This window comes from Rhineura floridana, chromosome 10, assembly GCF_030035675.1.
Source record: "Rhineura floridana isolate rRhiFlo1 chromosome 10, rRhiFlo1.hap2, whole genome shotgun sequence".
NCBI lineage: Eukaryota > Metazoa > Chordata > Lepidosauria > Squamata > Rhineuridae > Rhineura > Rhineura floridana.
This window is the reverse complement of record NC_084489.1, coordinates 83,506,511-83,528,269: the sequence shown is the minus strand read 5'-3', so window position 1 is coordinate 83,528,269 and position 21,759 is coordinate 83,506,511. Positions and strand designations below refer to the sequence as shown.

At 45.3% G+C, this 21,759-nt stretch overlaps 1 protein-coding gene across 1 annotated transcript in view; it reads right to left on the bottom strand.

Annotated features, from left to right (window-relative positions):
* GHRHR (growth hormone releasing hormone receptor) overlaps window positions 1–21,759 on the bottom strand; it is a 35,835-nt gene that overhangs the window by 5,716 nt on the left and 8,360 nt on the right. The window contains exons 3-11 of the mRNA XM_061586765.1: window positions 21,470–21,577; window positions 20,955–21,052; window positions 17,132–17,229; window positions 16,106–16,238; window positions 15,063–15,216; window positions 12,883–12,943; window positions 10,343–10,418; window positions 7,903–7,988; window positions 5,485–5,614 (exon numbers count right to left, since the gene is read on the bottom strand). Coding sequence (XP_061442749.1) covers window positions 5,485–5,614; window positions 7,903–7,988; window positions 10,343–10,418; window positions 12,883–12,943; window positions 15,063–15,216; window positions 16,106–16,238; window positions 17,132–17,229; window positions 20,955–21,052; window positions 21,470–21,577 — 944 coding nt within the window. The remainder of the gene's footprint in view (window positions 1–5,484; window positions 5,615–7,902; window positions 7,989–10,342; window positions 10,419–12,882; window positions 12,944–15,062; window positions 15,217–16,105; window positions 16,239–17,131; window positions 17,230–20,954; window positions 21,053–21,469; window positions 21,578–21,759) is intronic.

Below are 21,759 nucleotides of genomic sequence, written 5' to 3'. Positions count from 1 at the left end.
TAGCACTGGGGAAGCTGATTGATGTGTTTTGAGGGGGCGAGGCTTAAGGTGTCAAATCGAACCTGAATCAAAAAAACAGAATGAGCTTTTACTTTTTTTTCCTTGGACCAGAACAGAACAAACAGTTGAAGATAGAAAGTGGGGGGTGGGGAGAAGCCACAGGTTACTGGTTCAGAATCTTCAAACAGCAAACATCTGAGGTGGCACATTCAATGGCTCCACCAGAGCCAGAAGCAGAATGAATACATAAATTAAAGCCAGTTTCTGGGAGGATTTATTTACTTTGGGTATGCACTAGTGCTGTGCTGAAAATCTCTCCCTTCTTTCTCTCCACCTTTTCTGATGAATAGAAAAATCCATTCCAAAATTATCAAAGGGGAGAGAAAATGGGTCAACATACAAGTTGCAGCTAGGAAGGGATGCACATACAACACGTACCGAAGGTGATACAACAGTCCAGGGCAGGTGACATAGAACGTAATTGCTGTCTATCCCTGTGTAAATCAGGCCCACAGAAAGGACTCTGAGAGGTGGGCAGGACAAATCATTTGTCAATCATCTGAAGCCTTCCTGCTCCATACCTGACATCATATGTGACATCAGGGGTTGGGCAGACAAAGACACTGCTGGATTGGCTGCACAATCGGGTTTGGGGAAGGGTTGTAGCTCAGGGATAGAGCATCTCCCTTGCATGCAGAAGGTCCCAAGTTTAATCCTTGGCATCTCCAGGCAGGGCTGGGAGAGTCCTCTCCCTCAAACCATAGAGAGCTGCTGCCACTCTCTGGAGACAATACTGACTCATTAGATGGGCCAATGATATGACTCAGTATAAGGCGGCTTCCTATGTGAAATCAGGGATGAAGAACCTCCAGCCTGCAGGCCAAATTTGGCCCCCACACACCTGCCCCCACATGTGATGTCATCATATGTGATGTCAGTTGCAGGGCAGGTAGAGATGTGCTTGGGTCAGCTGCACAACCAAGTTCCCTGTAGGGAACTCGACTGTGCAGCCGATCTGTGCAGCACCCACAGGTGAAGTCACCACCCATGAGTTGATGGGCAATGTGTTCAAGCCCAGTAGATTTGCTGTGGGACCGAGACTGCCATCAGGAACTTGATTGGGCTGCTGATCCCTGCAGAAAGCAGCCTTGCCAGTCCTATGCTTGGCATTCCCAAGCACTAAGCTTAGGGTTGGCCAAAGCCCCTTGCCCTGTAGCTCCCAAGCAAACTGGCTGGGGCTGATGGGAGCTGGAGAACCACAAGTTCCTAACCCCTGATTTTAAAGACATTATGCTCTAGTGCAGCCTTTCCCAACCAGTGTGCCTCCAGATGTTGTTGGACCACAACTCTCATCAGCCTCAGCCAGCATTGCCAATGGTCAGGAAAGATGGGAATTGTGGTCCAACAACATCTGGAGGCACACTGGTTGGGAAAGGCTGTTCTAGTGTTTCTGTCTAAAAGTTAAAATCCATTAAGGTTGCTTGCTTCAGACCACCAAGATTCTTCGCATGAATTAGAAAAGCTAATCTTGCAAAAAAAAAAAGACAAATATTTGGGTGTTAGAACAAATTAAACCAGAACTGTCACTAGAAGCTAAAATGATGAAACTGAGGTTATCATACTTTGGACACATCATGAGAAGACAAGATTCATTAGAAAAGACAATAATGCTGGGGAAAACAGAAGGGAGTAGAAAAAGAGGAAGGCCAAACAAGAGATGGATTGATTCCATCAAGGAAGCCACAGACCTGAACTTACAAGATCTGAACAGGGTGGTTTATAACAGATGCTATTAGAGGTCGTTGATTCATAGGGTTGCCATAAATCATAATCGACTGGAAGGCACATAACAACAAAAATATTGGCCTCAGAGTCAAGGTTAGCTCTTTAGTGCTTGTTCTACTCTCAGACTGAACTAGGAAGGACCTCCAAACTCTAAGATAAACTCACCAGTGGCAAAACTCTCAGCAGTAATCATATTCATGAAGTCAAGCAATTGAGGCCAAATATGAAAATATTGACTCTGAGGCCAATAGTACCTTCTCTAATTCATGCGAAGAATCTTGGTGGTCTGAAGCAAGCAACAATGGATTTTAACTTTTAGACAGAAACACTAGAGTATAATGATCCTTTCGCTTCTGGTGTAATTGCTATCACTGAATCAAGTAACCCAGGTAAGGAACTACGAAAAATGGGAATGGACTGCCTTCAAGCCGATCCCAACTTATGGCAACCCTATGAATAGGGTTTTCATGGTAAGTGGTATTCAGAGGGGGTTTACCATTGCCTTCCTCTGAGGCCGATAGGTAGTGACTGGCCCAAGGTCACCCAGTGAGCTTCATGGCTGTGTGGGGATTCGAACCCTGGTCTCCCAGGTCATAGTCCAACACTCCCATAAATGCATAGTCCTAACCTTTTTTCCAGCTGTAAATCTCAACTGTGTGTAGACAGTGTTCCTAGGTATGTGACTATCCAAGTTTGTAAAAACCCATCAGACTCAATCACATTAACAATTCAAGGTGCTCAATATAACGTTTCTCAAACAATGATGAATAATTAACACATTGTGAGCTGATACATGATTCGAGAGATAACCTTGCTTAAAAATATGTTTTGAACACTTTTAGGCTCATGCAGATATAATATTCACCTGTCTCTTAACTGTGGCTAGAACTTATTTCTGTAGATATGCTATAGTTAATTTAACCCAACTACCCAGACATAGACTGGCCGCATATGTGTTCCAGTCATGACAAAGAAGCAAAATTTCTAGATATTCTAAACGACTATTTCCTAGACCAGTTTGGTCATGGAACTGACCAGAGGGACGGCAACCCTGGACTTAATCCTCAGTGGGGACCGGGACCAGGTGCGAGATGTAAGTGTTGTTGAACCGATTGGGAGCAGTGACCACAGTGCTATTAAATTAAACATACATGTAACTGGCCAATTGCCAAGAAAATCCAACACGGTCACTTTTGACTTCAGGAGAGGAAACTTCACAAAAATGAGGGGATTGGTAAAAAGAAAGCTGAAAAACAAAGTCCAGAGGGTCACATCACTCGAAAATGCTTGGAAGTTGTTAAAAAACACTATATTAGAAGCTCAACTGGAGTGCATACCGCAGATCAGAAAAGGTACCGCCAGGGCCAAGAAGATGCCAGCATGGTTAACCAGCAAAGTCAAGGAAGCTCTTAGAGGCAAAAAGTCTTCCTTCAGAAAATGGAAGTCTTGTCCGAATGAAGAAAATAAAAAAGGACACAAACTCTGGCTAAAGAAATGCAAGAAGACAATAAGGGATGCTAAAAAAGAATTTGAGGAGCACATTACTAAGAGCATAAAAACCAACAACAAAAAATTCTATAAATACATTCAAAGCAGGAGACCATCTAGGGAGGCGATTGGACCCTTGGATGATAAGGGAGTCAAAGGCGTACTAAAGAACGATAAGGAGATTGCAGAGAAGCTAAATGAATTATTTGCATCTGTCTTCACAGTGGAAGATATACGGCAGATCCCTGAACCTGAACTAACATTTGCAGGAAGGGATTCTGAGGAACTGAGACAAATAGTGGTAACGAGAGAGGAAGTTCTAGGCTTAATGGACAATATAAAAACTGACAAATCACCGGGCCCGGATGGCATCCACCCGAGAGTTCTCAAAGAACTCAAAGGTGAAATTGCTGATCTGCTAACTAAAGTATGTAACTTGTCCCTCGGGTCCTCCTCCGTGCCTGAGGAGTGGAAAGTGGCAAATGTAACGCCAATCTTCAAAAAGGGATCCAGAGGGGATCCCAGAAATTACAGGCCAGTTAGCTTAATTTCTGTCCCTGGGAAACTGGTAGAAAGTATTATTAAAGCTAGATTAACTAAGCACATAGAAGAACAAGCCTTGCTGAAGCAGAGCCAGCATGGCTTCTGCAAGGGAAAGTCCTGTCTCAGTAACCTATTAGAATTCTTTGAGAGTGTCAACAAGCATATAGATAGAGGTGATCCAGTGGACATAGTGTACTTAGACTTTCAAAAAGCGTTTGACACGGTACCTCACCAAAGACTTCTGAGGAAGCTTAGCAGTCATGGAATAAGAGGAGAGGTCCTCTTGTGGATAAGGGATTGGTTAAGAAGCAAAAATCAGAGAGTAGGAATAAACGGACAGTTCTCCCAATGGAGGGCTGTAGAAAGTGGAGTCCCTCAAGGATCGGTATTGGGACCTGTACTTTTCAACTTGTTCATTAATGACCTAGAATTAGAAGTGGAGCAGTGAAGTGGCCAAGTTTGCTGACGACACTAAATTGTTCAGGGTCGTTAAAACAAAAAGGGATTGCGAAGAGCTCCAAAAAGACCTCTCCAAACTGAGTGAATGGGCAGAAAAATGGCAAATGCAATTCAATATAAACAAGTGTAAAATTATGCATATTGGAGCAAAAAATCTGAATTTCACATATACGCTCATGGGGTCTGAACTGGCGGTGACCGACCAAGAGAGAGACCTCGGGGTTGTAGTGGACAGCACAATGAAAATGTCGACCCAGCTGTGAAAAAGGCAAATTCCATGCTAGCGATAATTAGGAAACGTATTGAAAATAAAACAGCCGATATCATAATGCCATTGTATAAATCTATGGTGCGGCCGCATTTGGAATACTGTGTACAGTTCTGGTCTCCTCATCTCAAAAAGGATATTATAGAGTTGGAAAAGGTTCAGAAGAGGGCAACCAGAATGATCAAGGGGATGGAGCGACTCCCTTATGAGGAAAGGTTGCAGCATTTGGGGCTTTTTAGTTTAGAGATAAGGCGGGTCAGAGGAGACATGATAGAAGTGTATAAAATTATGCATGGCATTGAGAAAGTGGATAGAGGAAAGTTCTTCTCCCTCTCTCATAATACTAGAACTCGTGGACATTCAAAGAAGCTGAATGTTGGAAGATTCAGGACAGACAAAAGGAAGTACTTCTTTACTCAGCACATAGTTGAACTATGGAATTTGGTTCCACAAGATGCAGTAATGGCCACCAGCTTGGATGGCTTTAAAAGAAGATTAGACAAATTCATGGAGGACAGGGCTATCAATGGCTACTAGCCGTGATGGCTGTGCTCTGCCACCCTAGTAAGAGGCAGCATGCTTCTGAAAACCAGTTGCCAGAAGCCTCAGGAAGGGAGAGTGTTCTTGCACTCGGGTCCTGCTTGCGGGATTCCCCCAGGCACCTAGTTGGCCACTGTGAGAACAGGATGCTGGACTAGATGGGCCACTGGCCTGATCCAGCAGGCTCTTCTTATGTTCTTAACCCAGGATTTGAAGTTGATTTCGAATCCTGAGTACAAGCTCACCTGGTTAACTTGCATTATTAGTGTAGATATAACAAGAAACCATAGGTAAGGTTAAGAGAATTTATGCAAAAGTGGGAAAGACCTGGGGAAATCGTGTGATCCCGTACCTTATCCCAATTCATAAGATCTAACTTAGTTCTTGATTCCATACGTCACCTGGAATGATCCAATGCAGAGTTCCAAGTAGAGACGGACTCCCACACTGACATATCCAGGAAGAAAGTTGAAGATGATGTAATGTGTTCCAAACAGTGGGATGAGAAGCAGAGTTGACTTACAGAGACGTCTAGTAGAGAAGGCAAAATTAGAAGGGAAAAGAAAATATGGTCCTGCCACCCTGACGTAGAGACAATCGTCAGGGCTGGCACTAGGCATCCAGGGTCCTTGGGCACCAGACTGCCCCAGGCTCCGACACCCACCCACATGCCCCACCTGCCATCAACCAAGATGGCAGCAAGGGCATCAGCCCCTTAGGGAAGCCTCGGCTGCCATCTTGCTTGATGGCAGGCATCCGCCCACAGCACAGCCAGCATTCACTTCAAGGGAAAGGTAGGTGGGGCTTGTAGGTGGGCATCGTGGGCCTGCATGGTAGTAGGGGGGTGCCTGGCAGCTCCCTCTCTGTGATCCGCAGCAGGGTCAGGAGCCGATGTTATCGTGGAAAGGAGTGCTACCCATCCACCCTAAGGAGGCGCCCTTCAAGGGCCTTCAACTAGGGCCTGACCTGGCCGCTCCCTGGCACTAGCCCTGCCAGTCATCATGAGATGGTGCTCCCATCTTCTAAGTTACTGACTATCACATTGGGTGCTTGGTCCCCATTGGCACTGACAGGGCTGAAAGCATGGAAGCTAAACAAGGTGGAGCTAGACCCCATGACAGATGGGGCCAACCAATCCCTAGTTTTGCCCCATTGCTCCTCCCTGCTGAGTTGTACAAAGGTAACACCAAGATTAAGAAGGAGGAAGCTGACAGTTGGGGCCACCTCCTGCACAGGCTGTATGTAAGGAGGCAGGTGGGAGCTGTCTGAGAGCAAACTGAGGTAGGTGGGTTAGTGCCCCATTCTATCTAATGGACTGGTCTCCACAGGACCACCACTGCCTTTTGAGTCCTATAGATTCACTATGCATCGTTAAAGGAAGACTGTCCTGTCCTGAACCTACTCCCAGCTGGGCTGCTCTAGAGGGAGAGGTGGGAAGCAGGACCACACCACTGGCTGAGAGACCAGAAGCATTTGGCTTCTCCTCTCCTTGAACTGTTTCCATTCCAGTTTGTAATTGTAAGAGTTTATAGGTAAAAACCAGTGCCTGAGTTGGTTTGTTTTCCTCCTTCCTCCCCATGCCCTTTTCCTTTTGTGTTGTGCCTTTGAGATTGCAAGCCTGAGGGCAGGCACTGTCTTATCACTGAAGTATGAAGACACTCTGGGAGCCTTTTCAGCTGAAGAGCTGGATGAAAAATGTTTTAAAGAAAGAAGATAAACAATCATTTCTATTGGGTAACTTTTCTCCCAGGGCCGGATTAAGCTGAGGAGGGCCCCTAGGCTGATTGGTGTTTGGGGGCCTCTATCCTCACCTACCTTTCCATTTTTTTTGCAGAGCACACAGGTTTGCCAGGTAGGTAAAGCGGGGGGATAGCGGGGGGATGGCAGTCCGTGGATGCTTCCACGGATCGCGGAAAGAGAGCGGAGGGCCCCCTGTAGCTCCAGGGGCCCTCGGGCCAGTGCCCCACAGGCCCCCACAGGCCCCCAAGAGCTCCAGGCCCCTAGGCTTCAGCCTACTAAGCCTAATGGATAATCCGACCCTGATTCCCCCCCCCCATATTCTAGCACAGGGGTGGGGACCCTCTGGCCTGCCATGCGGTCCAACTTGGCTTGTGAGGGCATTTCTCTAAACCGCACCTACCCATCAGCTGACATCACTCATGATGTCATCTGATGGGCAAGTGGGTGGATACAAATCCTGCTCTGGCTGAGCATACCTCCACAGCCAAATTAGCAGGAGTTAACACCCCACTTATCAGCTGATAAAGGAAGGGGTTTGCATGGAACCCCCTATGAAAATGAAAGGGAAAAACCTCTGTTACAGCCGGGGATTCCAGTGCAAAACACTTCCTCAGGAATCCCCAGCTAAAACAAAGGTTATTTGCATCAGAATCCCCTGATAAAATGAAGAGTTTTTTGCCTCTCCGTCTTAGCAGAGAATTCCATGCATACCCCTTCCTAAATGTTCTGTTTAGCAGTGCCTTGCACAGTGCTTTGAAGTCCTGACTTTGGGACTTCAAAGCACTTTGCACCCTGACATCGTTGTGACATAAGGGGATTGACAGATGTGTGGCCCCGCCCACTTATCAAACTTGACTTGGGAGGCTGCTCCTGATAAGGACTGGGCCTGTGGAGCTAAAATAGTTCCCCACCCCTGTTGCGGTGTTAAGAAGAGGGAAAAAAAACATCTTCTCTTATCTCCATAGCATTCCTAATTTTAGAAACCTCAGCTCTTTCTCCAAGTCTAGATCTTTCTCCCTTGTTCAACAGTATGTTCAGTCTGCCAGCATTCTTTATGTAGACTGGTTCCACTTAGTTACCTGTACTGAGATGAGTTGTTGAAATTGATTTGTCTTGGATCCAGTTTTTTCAGCAAGATTCTGATGATGTTGATAAAAAAAATGAAGTTGACCTGTCCCGGATGATGAAGGGGGGGGGGGGAGAGAGAGATAAATTATGAAAAAAAACCACAACTTTAACAAAAAAAAGTTTTGAAATGTATTTTTTAGGTATCTTATTTATTTGCAATGTTCATATACAGCCCTTCACCAAATTCGATTCCATGGCGATTTCAAATATATCCTCCAAAATGGTCTGGACTTAGCATTGTTATGGTGCCCTGTGGGTGTGTAGGTGAAAAGAATACTCTCTACATATGTATACAATGCATACATTTTGTAAAAGATGCATTAGAAACGTGTATTTTACTTATTAATACATTGAAAAGCATTGAAAAGGGCATGCCTTATGGGAAAGGTGTACACAAAATGCAGAGCTTGGAAAAGTTACTTTTTTTAAACTACAACTCCCATCAGCCGCAGCCAGCATGGCCACTGGATTGGGCTGATGGGAGTTGTAGTTCAAAAAAAGTAACTTTTCCAAGCTCTGACAAAATGCGTACAAAATGCATGCAAGGGGACGAAACAAGACACCATAGCAAGTAACAGAATGGAATGGGATGGAGCAGACCAGTGACTGAGTGCCTGCAAGACTAAAAGGGGATGCAATTAGCCCACCCCTACCTGAGAACCAGTAGTATAGTGGCAAATTCAGAAGTGCGGGGTCCTTTCAAAATAGCCAAAGCCACGCCCCCTTGTAGCCATGCTCCCTTCCAAGATTATACAACCTTCTAAGATATTAGACTAATCTGGCCAGGCTTGAATATTGCTTTTTGCTTCTCTGTCATGGTCACCATTTGACTGCCCTTTCTCACTGTCAGAGATACCACCTGAATTACAAAAATTCAGCATCTATCTTATCTCCTGCTCCTGTCAAACTGCCTGATGATGTAGATGGGATGCTATTGTCAGGATTCACTGTCTCTTCTTCTGCAGTTACAGAATTCTCACTCTCCACAAGTTGGCTTTTTGAAGTTGGAGCTAATAGGAACTCAACTCTGATTGGCTCCAATCAGCAGGAAATGATAGGGAAGACTCTTCTCAGTGGCTAATATTCTCCCCTTTAATGCTGTTTGGCTCATAGGATGCTGGAGACATAGGGACCCTGTGGGGCCCCAGCTCCCCAAAACGCAAGGTGTCTAAGACATCCTGAGACCCTGGAGAACTACATGCCTGCTAAGAACATAAACCTGGTGCCTATAAGAAAAAAAATGTTGGTGCCAAATAGACTGGGATAGAAATCTCCACTTAAAAGGCTTGTTGAAAATGGAAAGTCACCATAAAATGTCCATTCAGGGTCATTGAGTTGGGCTTGGCCGTGGACAGGTAGCCAGCAAAGCTCTCTTAACTAGGGCTGTGCACCGGATTCGGCCGAGTCCAGAGCCAAATTGAGCTGATTCAGGGGAATCCAAGAATCAGTCGAGTTGGGTTGAGATAGCCCCAGATCACTGCAAGTTGGGCTGGGTGGTCCAGAGTGATCAGGGACTGTTGGGGGGATGGGGTATATGAAAGAAAGGCAGGTGTGGACAGGAAGGAGGAGAACCCACAAAAAGGAGGGACTATCTAGTGGTTACACCTTTGTGGGAGAAGGTAGGGGTGGGAGTGGACACTTTCCCACCCAGTCTCCCCTTCTTCCCACCCCCTGAAGCAGCACCGCGCAGGATGGAGCCCAGAGGAGCCACTCGCAAAGGACCAGCACTGCCCAGGATGGAATCTGCCTGCTCTCAGTTGGGGAGGGAGGGATGAGATGCAGCATCTTCTCCTTCCCCCCCCTTCCCAATTATATATGTAAAATAGAGTTTAAAAAACCCTTAGCCTTCCCTCCCCCAAATTGCTTTGGAGATGGTTCCAGGGCAGGTGGTCCCTGGGCCAGGACAGGGTGGATCAGCCCACAGATCAGGGCCACCGAACAGATTGGGGGGCATACACAGCCTTATTTAAAACTGGCAAGACACGGGCCAAATCAGATGTGCCTGTCAAAATGCCAGCAACTGCATTCCACACTAGCTGACACATCCCAACCGTCTTCAGTGGCAGCCCCACAAGAATGCAAATGTCCAATCAGTCAGTTGCCAGGGCGTAGATCATGGTGGCCAGGCTCTTCCTGGTACGAGATATGTGACAGGGGATCCCAGCACGGAAATTCAAGGAATCTCCCTACATAAGGAGCATTAAATTACATGAATCCCCTCCGTACCCCACAAATAATGAAGATTAGGTCTACCACTGCAGGGAGAAGTAACCCTTGATTGCCAGGGACTGGGATTAAGTGTTTCAAAGCAGTCTTTGAACTACACACACACACCCTACCATGAAAGTCAGAACTCCCCACCATTCATATGCACAAAACTGGAAATAGGATACATACCCCAACCGAAAGGATAATGGGTCCTTTGATTAGCCACCAGTAAGGAGAACCTTGGTTCGCATCCCAGCACCTGGAAAAAGCACATGACAGTTGATGCAAATAAAGTTGTGATCTTTTCAGAATAGTTTCACTGAATTATTTATTGTTTCTCTTGTGTCCCTTTCTCCAGTAACAATGGGTGGGGGTGGGGTGGGGGGGAGGTCTTAGCAAGGCTGGACATCCTATGAGACAGAGAAAGATGTGTCAGATGGCAGGCGTGAGCAAAGGGGAGGGGAGAACCAAGCTGGGTGTGCAACACGGCTGACCTGACCTGCCCCCCTGTGCCGCAGAAGACTTTGTCTTCTCACCATTATTGAACTAAGATCCAGCTGCCAGTCTGGTTGGTTTCTATACATGGAAGAGGACTAAGATGGAGCCACCACCTTCTCCTTTGCTTCAGGGCAGGAAAATGTCCTGGACGAGCCCTGTTACTTACATTGGAAACCTGAACCAAGGTTTCTCCTTGTCTTCATGACCATTCAGTCTCTAATCTTGAGGCTCTTCATATTTAGTTCATTATTAAATACCTGATGGTTAGTTTCAGAGGAATTTTGAGTAGGCCTTTCCCCCCCAAATAGGTCACTGCAGGTCAGCCTGCTCCAACTTAGGTACCTTCTGTATAGGGTTGAACTACAACTCCCAGCAGCCCTGACCATTGGCTATGGCCATCGTCTAAAATAATCTAGAGGATACCAGGTTGGGGGAGGCTAGTATAGATGACCAGCATGTTGTTCTTCCACTTAAAAACTCTCTTTGACCAACTATGGATTAGTTCACACATGTACATACATTATATTCAGCCCTTTATGCCCTTTTTCATGCACCTGAAATACTTTCTCTAGTTCTCACTGAGGTGGTCAACCAGTGTCTGGACTGTACCATTTCAGACTACAAATGGGGCTTCACATGACTGAATATAAATCCCTCTACACAAAAAAATGCATTGTCAGGGGAAAGGGGATGGGGCAGGGAGAGGATGTAAGTTACTTACAAGTAGGGATGGGGGGAAATTCAATTCGTTTTGCATTTAAAGGTGAGCCTTCCTAATTTGCAGTTTCTGAAACAATTCACCAACTGAAGCACAGCCATCCGTTGAAATGTGGGCATCTCTGAACTTTACAATGCAAGTCTCCCGCCAAGTCACGTGTAGAAAATAAATGCATATGCTAAGGTAGTGTGCATAAAATGCATGTGTTAGTTGGGGGGCACCCTCAAGAATGCACTTCATTAGGGGAATTTGCCTATAAAAATGTGTACATTAGGATAAATTCATAGTAAAATGCTGATGAAATTTCATGAAGACTGAGAGAAACCAAAGTTTAAAGATTCATCCATCCCTGCTTTACCCTTGTACATGCATATCTGTGCACATGACTTGGCTGGAGAGCTGCATTGCAGAATTCAGAGAAGTGTGAATGTTGAAGGATATCTAGGGTTGCCAGGTTCATGGCCTGGGACTGATCCTGTATCTTTAGGAGAAGAGACAGTCAGCCAAGTGCAGGTGTTCTTGCAACACTGTAATGAGAAAAACCACAAGGTGAAATTCTCCCTTCCCCCTGTAGAACTTGTAAAGCTACAGAAGACCTCTTGGTTGCCAGGCCCAGCCTCCAAGAAGTCTTGTGTATCTTTAAAAGTTGTGCAGGAGGAAGGGAGAATTCCACCTTGTGGTTTTTCTCATTACAGTGTTGCAAGAACACCTGCACTTGGCTGACTTTCTCTTCTCCTAAAGATACAGGATCAGTCTCAGGCCATGAACCTGGCAACCCTAAGGATATCTGTGTTTCAGTTCTCATATTCATGAAGTGCAAATTAGAAAAGTTCTCATTTAAATGCAAACTGAATCAAATTTCTCCGCCATTCCTACCCTTTGGTTTGTCTCAACACTAATCTGACTACTGCACAACTTGTATGCCTGCCCCACCCCACTCTGGTGCAATGCAAACACAGCCCACGTTTGCAATACCAGGTAAGCATCAGAAAGGAGATGAATACACCCAGGCCACATTCACACAATACATTTATCCCACTATTTTTCTACTTTAAACAGTCATGGCTTCCCACAAAGAATCCTGGGAGCTGTAGTTTGTAAAAGATGCTGGGAGTTGTTAGAAAGCACCAGTTCACCTCACAGAGCTACAATTCTCAAAGTTCTCTGGGAACAGAAAAAGGGACTGACCGATAAACCACTGTCAATTGTAGCTCTGTGAGGAGAATAGGAGCCTCCTAACAGCTCTCAGCACCCTTCACAAACTACGCTTCCCAGCATTCTTTGGGGAAACCATGACTGTTTAAAATGGAATAATAGTGGAATAAACGTGTGGCTTGAATGTGGCCCCAGTGAATCTCCATGGATGGATGGTGGCCTATATCCAGTTTGGTGGGTCAGAGTTTATGCAAGCCTGGATGACCTTCTGTTTTCCTGTGCCTATAATCTCTCTCTCTCTTTCTCTCTCAAACACACAATTTTAGGAATCTAAACATAAGGCATTACTTACAAAATATCTTCAAAATGCACCTTGACTAATATCCACAGTACAGTAAAAAACACTGGCACACCTGTAGGTAGAGGACACAGTGATTTTAATGAATGCATTTACTCCTTCATCTTTCAAAACTGACCACCTGTGTGTGGGGGGGGGAGAGAATTCTTGAATTAGGACCGGTGTCTCTAGATGGATAGGGAAAGAGGTTGAAGCAAGGGGAAGGAACCTGCCTGCAGTCTTTGGACAAGTCTCCACTTGTCTTCTGCACATTTTTGCTTTGCTGATGGCATCTTCAAATATCAGCTGCAGGGTAGAAAGTGGAGCCTGGTGGCTCTGATATCAGTGGGGCAGTGAATCTGCTCCAGGTTTTAGTCCAAACTTTCAAAGAGCTAAAACCCAGAGTGGATTCACTGCCCCACTGACATCGGGGCCACCAGTCTCCACTGAGGGCAGGTGCCATCATATGGATTGGGGTGAGGAACGTTTTTTTACCTGGGGTCCACATTCCCTCAAGGGCATCCTTCTTGGGGCTGCAAGTCAATCATGAATGGGGCCAGAGAGAAGAAAAGGGAGAGACACAACAGGTGTGACTCTCAGCTTTGCACAGTTGGCTACATTCCAGCCCGTCAGAGATTTCTGCACAGACACCCATTTCTCCATCCTCCATCCAGGAAAGCACAATTGCAATTCACGTAGCCCTTCCAGCCACGCAAAAGCATGTGAGGAGTGTGTAGAACTGCACCAGTGAGGGGTTTGGACTGAGGTTCCCCCAGGTGTGGTGGTTGTGGTCATAAAAAGGGGCTGCACAGGGCATGGTCTTGTTGGACAGGTGCTCCACACATTAGGACGTACTGAAGGGGAACCAATTCATGGTCCAGGGCCTGGGATCTATGTGCCCCGCTGCATCATGTCGCTGACATAAAGGAGACTGACATTGGGATCCCAGGATAGATTCTGCTTCAGTGCAAGGTAAGACATTGTGATCTGGCCCCACATTTGGATATCACCTGACAATCTGCTGCGAGAAGCCAGGCCCAGGGACTCTAGGCCTCTAAACTGGAGCATAATAGGAGATGTCTCTCTCTCTCACACACACACAATCCATGAGGATAGTAGCCAAAGCCAGCTTGGCCTAGTCTGACAGAGCAGCAAATGCATTTTGAGAAACAGGGAGGAAAAATGGGTTTCAACACTTTTGATGTCACACAAATGGCCTAATCTGTGTGCTCGTTTCTAGATCCTTGTACTTGCTGCACAAACTGTACCCTTTTTAAATAAATAGTTAAGGAGGTGCCATAACTCGTGGGCGGGGAACCCTTTTCACCCCAAGGGCTACACTAAACCTGTGTGGCACAGTGGTTAGAATCTGGGAGACCCGGGTTCAAATCCCTACTCAGCCATGAAGCTCAATGGGTGACCTTGGGTCAGTCACTGTCTCTCAGCCTAACCTACCTCACAGGGTTGTTGTGAGGATAAAATGAGGAGGGGTAATATGTATGCTGCCATGAGCTCCTTGGAAGAAAAGTGGGATATAAATGTAATAATAAATACAATTAAATAAGCTACAGTTAGTGCATTGTAAATGGAATAAGCGTTCATGCATTTCTTGTTGAGAACCAGTGTGGTGTGGTGGTTAGAGTGCTGGGGTAGGAGCTGGGAGACCCAGGTTCAAATCCCCACTCATCCATGAAGCTCAGAAGGTGACCTTGGGCCAATCACTATCCCTTAGCCTGACTTACCTCGCAGGGTTGTCAGGAGGATAAAATAGGAAGAGGGAGAATCATGTATGCCACCTTGAGCTCCTTGGAGGAGAGGTGGGATATAAAGGTAACCTATAAATAAATAAATAAAACTCTCTTCCAGACAACCTTCTGGGGGCCACATACCAGTGGTGGAATGGGCCAGAGGCAAAAGCAGGCAGAGCAATGAACATGAATTTTACCTTTGCCCACTAGGCTAGTTTCTGCCTACACACTCAAACCCCCGCTCTGTCCTCCATCCAGGCAGAGGCATGATCAGAGTTCAGGGGCACATTCCAGCCAGGCAAAAACACTCCAGGAAGGTGTGAAGCAGGGCCAGTGAGGTGCGTGGCCTGAAAGAGAACCAAGGGCCAGAGAGAGAGGTCTGGAGGGTCGCATTTGAACCCCAGGCCTGAGGTTTCCCACCCCTTGCTCTGAATCATCCTCACTTACCCCATCCAAACAGCACAAGCCACCAGTAATATCTCCTTCCGTGGGGGAAGGATGACAGCAGCAGGCAATTGATGTAGAGTGCCTCCACCAGCAGCCACATGAAGTTGGTCATTGTGAAAAAGTGACAGAAAACCACTGAGATCTTGCACTCGGTCTAGGGAAGAGGGAAAGTGAAATTTCAGTAGGCGTGTTCATTCATGTAGCATTGCTTGTGCAAGAGAGAAAAAGCTACCCCTATAGCACAAGCTACCCTTGAATCTCAGGGGGGCTTTAACGGGAAGTTATGGAGAGGATATAAACAGTGGCAACTTGTGGCTCCGATGTCAGTGGGGCAGGGAATTCGCTCTGGGTTTCAATCTGAACTTTCAAGGAGGTGTCCAAGGTGCTAAAATCTATAGCAAAATAGTTTCAGCACCTTGGACAGCTCATTGAAAGATGAGACTGAAACATGGAGTGGATTCCCTGCCCCATGGATGTAAGAGCTACCAATCTCTATAGGTCACAGAAACCTTCATAAGAATCTCTTAAAAAAAAAAAAAAAGAACTGCCTGGATGTAACAAACCAAAGTTTCATCTAATCCGGGATTCTGTTTCAACTGCAGATAGGTGGATGCCTTTAGAACAGGAAAGGGGAACCTGTGGCCTTCCAAATGTTGTTGGACTCCAGTTCCCAGCAGCTCCAGCAACCACAGCCAATGGTCAGGGATGATGGCAGTTGTAGTCCAGCAACGTCTGAAGCACCACAGCATCCCCCATCCTATCCTAAAGGCATCCATGTGTCTGCAGTGGGAAGCAGAATACTGAATTAGATGATGCTTAGATGAAGTTCCAGCCAGGCAGGGGTTTTATTTAATGTTGATTTTGATTCTTATGAAGGTTTCCACCCTCTCCATAACTGCCTACTGACACTTCTCTGAGTTTCCAGGGTAGTTTTTGCTACCAGAAAGGTAACAAGCTGAATAAAACATCCCTGGTATCCCTGTGGTCGTGGCACACACATTAGCAAGTGATTAAAACGGGCCACTCTTTTTCTCATACCCTACCGTAGAAAAGCTGCAATAATCAATGTCTTCTGTATGGAAAAGAACCTCGTCCTTGACGAAGATGGCAATGGTCTTCAGGATGAAGGTGAAAAAGAGATGGACATGGATATAGTTTCTAGGGCAACGGAGCCTCCTGCAGAAACAGGAAGAGAAACCATAAGAGGTTGAGCTGGTGTTTAGCACAGTAGCTAAGAGACTGACAGTGCAAGCCATGTCTACGTAGAAATAAGTCCCAGTAGGGCCTTACTCCTATGGAAGTGGATATAAAAACTGCAACCTGGGTATCTCAGTAAGTCCGTGGTTTCATTCTCACCTCTGTCATGAGCTCGTTAGGGGGTCCTAAAGTAAGTATGGGAAACATGTGGTCCTCCAGATGTGGGAGGACACCAACTCCCATCATCCCCACCCAGCATGGCCAATGGTTAGGGGTGATGAAAGGGATGTTGTTGTATTCTAGCTCCATGCCTGAAAGCTAGCAGGCCTCTCTCAACCTCAGTTCCTCATCTGCAATCTTTTGGGCTAATAATTCTGACCTATTTTTTAAAACAAAAATTATATAGAGATTGGAGTATGGGATATTATGTATTTATTTATTTGGAAAGATTTATAAAACACTTAATCAAAGAGCTATCTAAGCTGTGTACATCAAATCGTATCTACAACAACACAGCCAAAGTCCACAAATTAAATCAGTAATTTTTTTAAAAAAAATTAATATAGGTAACTAATTCCATGTCTGGGTAGGCTTGCTGATAAATATACGTATATATGCATATCATTTTCACCAGGTATCTAAAAACAATATAAAAAGGGTGCCTGATTAATGTCAAAGGCAGGGAGTTCCAAAGGATTACTACTTAATGCTAAGCAGTAATAAAAGGCAGAAATGAAATTTATTTGGAGGAAGGAATTCTCTTAAATTCATATACTTCTCATTTGAAGAATTATTATTATTATTATTATTACTATTACTATTACTACTACTACTACTACAGCATGCTACCTGTCAGGTTCTGATGAACATACCTGAATGCCATGAGGACCATGATTGCCATGGCAAGAGAGGTGGTTGAAATGCTGTAGCCCACGGTGTAGATGATTTTGATGGTTGACAGGTAGGAGTGCTGAAATGGAAAGAAAACTTGGACTTCAACTGGGAGGGATCATAGCTCAGTGGTAGAGCAACTGTCTTGCATGCAGAAGGACCCAGGTTCAAACCCCGGCAGCTCCAGATAGTGCTGAGAATGACCCTTCCCTGAAACTTTGGAGAGCCGCTGCCAGTCAGAATAGACAATATGGAGCTAGATGGACCATTGTTTGACTCCACATAAGACAGTATTCCTATGTTATGCTATGGGTGTAGTAAAAGGATCTTATTATGGAAATAACTGGATATCCATTATTGAACGGACCCAAAATTAAATTATGTGAAAGATGCAGTGATAGAGGAAGATTTGGGGGTAACATTGAATATACTTTCCACTGCAAAAATAAGTATAGCTAAAGCATGGAAAGAAAGGGCTGCCCCCACCTCCAGTCTCAGAATGATTGGGGGGGGGGAATCTGGGTATATGAATCACTAACCAAACTGATGCAATACAGAACAACAACTAATGTACAAGCAAATAGATTCTTAGAACAATGGGCATTGTTTGCTATGTTCTGGAGTGGCAAAATCCACCAGAATACGCAGGCGCATAATATTTTTGCTCTATTGTAATACAGCATTATATGTGGTGCAACCTGAATTTGTCAGTATGTGATTGAATCCCACCCAAAAACAGTGACAATATGGAAGCACCTGGTGTTGTAGCAACTGATGGAGGGATGGGGGCATGCACGCTACCCCCAGCAATGTGCCTAAAACAGTGTTCCTGGTTGCAGGGAGGCTGCTAAGCACATTCAACTGAACACACTTCTCTTCAGCGATGACAAGGACATTGGAGGGCTGGACTAGTGTACAGTATACACCCCCTCCCTTGCCCCACATTGCTTAAATACAGTTGGAATTACCCCTGAATAAGTCTACTGGTACCTTTCTATTTCCCCACACCCTCTATCTTTTTTTTCATTGTCTGATCTAAGCCCCATCTCAAGAGCTCAGGGTAGATCACTGCATATTAGCACGCAGCATCCAGAACATTTAAGAACATACACACTTTCTTGGGAGCAAGTCCCACAGAACTCAGTGGGGCTCACTTCTGCCTAGGCATGCATAGGATTGCACTGTAAGATGAGGATACCACAAATCTCTGTTTTTATGAAACTGTTTTGTTGTTTTTTTATAATGTATTTTTGTTACACCTCTTAAGAGTTTCTTAAAAAAATATTAAGTGGTTTAGAAATGCTTTTCAATAAACAAATAAATCTCTGTGGTTTTCCACTACTGGTGCAAAACTTTGCATGTTTGCTGTTGCGTAGAAATGTCACAAAAAGGAAGCAAATCTGAGGCTTAATGCTCAGCTATAAGCAAATTGCAGACAATAATACACATGTGATCTACAACAATTATTCAGATATGCATCCTAGTGCTTAGAAAAATGCATGCACTTTTGAACAAGAAACACAAAGTGCCTTTCAGGCAACTACAGATCATATTTTCTTTGTTTCATGTTTTCTTTGTGGATTTGGGTTTGTGCATGTTATCGTTGCTATCCCATTCTTCATCCCCAAAGGGGATCAAAAGATTAAAACAACCAAGTAAAAAAAAAAGGAATGCAGCAAACAGTTATGAATTGGCAGAGCAGTAAAAACAACTACGTTCATTTTAAAGAAAAAAACATGACTAAGCAAGCATAAACGCATTGTTTAAACAGCATCTTAAAAGCTTCAGTAAATAAAAAAAGATCTCCCCAACTAGCAAAAAGATAACAAAATCAGCACCTAGCAAGCATTCCTGGGGAGGATTCTCCAAAGATAGGGTGCCACCACTGAAAAGGCCCTGTCTCAGGTCACTGTCCATCTCCAATGGCAGGGAGATCTGAAGGTGGGCCTTCGATGAAGCTCTCAACAGTTTGTATTTGATAAGAACAAAAGAAGCTGCTTTACTTAGGGCTGTGGTTAATGTAGCTCAGTATTCTATACAGCAGAGACGAGGAATGTGTGCCCCTCTAGATGTTAGACTCAGGTCATATCACCACTGACCATGGGAATGCTGGCTGGGAAGGATGGAAACTGGGAAGGATGGAACATCTGGAGAGGCACATGTCACAGGCAACTGGTGGAGACTCTCCAGGATTACAGACAAGAAGCTTTTGCAGCCTACCTGAAGATGCCAGGAACTGAACCTGGGACCTTTTGCGTGCAAAGTAGGTGTCTGACCAATGAGGTAGGGCCCTTCCCCCAAGCTGATACAGATCTGCATTATGCAGCTTAAAGAATGGAGAACATGTTGAAAAGAGGCACCACCACCACCACCAATCTGATTTGGGCCCTGTTCCAGCACATTGGAGCAGCCTCGACCCAGGATGATCCATGCGTGACTCAACCCAGATCAGCCTTGCGCAGTCTTTAATTAAGGTTTAAAACCCTGATTAAACATGAGGCTGGGGGGGGGGAGAAGGAGATGCATGCAGGGTGCCAATGTGCACCTCCTTCTCCTCCCCCTTGCCACCAGACCTCATCCCTCTTTTGAAGGCCCTGGATTACTCTGGGTGGACCCAATCTGACCTGGGGTGATCTGGGGCTACTTCAACTCACTCTGGCTGAATCCCGGGTCAACTCAAATTGGCCCAGTTTGGTTTAGGATCTGTGATTAGGCTGGAGTCAGTGCACAGCCCAGACAGACAGACAGACAGACAGACAGACAGATAGATAGATAGATAGATAGATAGATAGATAGATAGATAGATAGATAGATAGATAGATAGATAGATAGATAGATAGATAGATAGATAGATAGATAGATAGATAGATAGATAGATTCAAATTATATGCAATGCAAGAGCTACATATGTTCCGTGCAATGCCTGTAGGAAGATAAAAATATTCATACAAATAAATTCCCTAAGTATTAAAAATAGGCCTATTTACAAGCAAATCAATCTCCCACAGCCCAGACAAAAGGAGCTGCAGTTTCTGAAGTGGCTCCTCCCTGGATTCTGGCAGGTCTTCACAGGTATCACTTGTTCTACACTGAACAATCAAAGGGTTTTGAACGTAACAATAATCAGAGCAGATGTTTTTAGTCTTCAAAACTAGGAGGAGGCATTCACACCACTGAGCTCCTCATATGGGAGTCTTAGAGCCAATTGTCTGGGCATCAGCAACCATCAGGGGGTCCTCAGCAAGGCATGCATGTCAAAAGAGGGTTACTAAGCAACAGGGCTTTCCCTTTCAAACAGAGTTCTGCTGCCAGAGTTAGTTTGGAGAGAATGTGTATGAATGTCCCAAAGCCCTTCAGAGAGAGAAGAAATGGGCAAGTCTAGGACACGCAAGGAGAATGAAGTTCCATCTTCCTTGGCACATGAAGTGGGTGGGGCTTTGCTCAACAAAGGCTGGGGAACCTGAGGACCTCCAGATGTTGCTGGAGTCCAACTCACATCAACCCCACATCAACTAGCATGGCCCGTGTGGTCCACCAACATCTGGGGACCAAAAGGATGTGACAGGCTGGTTTAGTGGTTAGAGTGTCAGACTGGAACCTTGGAGACCAGGATTCAAATCCTCACTCTGCCATGAAGCTCCCTTGGTGACCTTGGTCCAGTCACTGTCTCTCAGCTTAACCTACCTCAGAGGGGTGTTGTGAGGATAAAATGGGGAGGGGGAGAACCATGTTTGTGTGCCACCTTGAGGAAAGATGAAATATCAATGTAATAAACAAATAAATAACTGATTCAGCTCCACTCACTTCATCAAGAATAACCTCATCTTCCACTGGGCATGCTGTCGAATAGGGTGGAAATGGGTCAGACCAGCCCTGTGCTGTACACCTTCTTTTCACCGAGCCTATGAAGAAAAATGTGAAAAATAAAAGGTAAGATGGGCGTCTCTCACTTCTGGACTGCCTCTTTTTTAGGGATCCTCTTCTGCAGATATTGGGTGGGGCTTTGCAGAACAGCAGGGTGCTTGAGGCCTTCCCACACCATTCCTGCTTGCGGGCTTCCCCCAGGCACCTGGTTGGCCACCGTGAGAACAGGATGCTGGACTAGATGGGCCACTGGCCTGATCCAGCAGGCTCTTCTTATGTTCTTATGTCACTTCTGCTGAAAAGCAGACATTTCTTCCAAAGCTGTGTTCATGCAAGGGTGGGGAATGACGAATGAGTCAAGAAGCAAAGTACAAAGGATTGGAATGGAGAAGCGTGATTGCAAGCAATGCCTCAAAGAAAATTAACAGAGTCGTAGTAACTGACAACCCCCTTACCTGGCTGCTTTGTGAAGTGGAGGAGAATAGCCGGGCAGGTAAAGGTGAGTGTTTGTCCAGCATTTGTATCTGGCCAGCAGAGCAGTTGGTCCCATATTCTCTTGCAACCTTACAAAGGGAGGGGAAAATGCACTTTGAGATCCCACATTCCTTCACCATTCTTGGAAACGGGAAGACAAAAACAAGTAGCATTGGACTGATATAATATGACAAGGCCCGTATAAGGGCAATCCCTTTATAAGGCCAACCAAAAGGTCACAAAATAGGATGCAAGTTTTCCAAGTATTCTT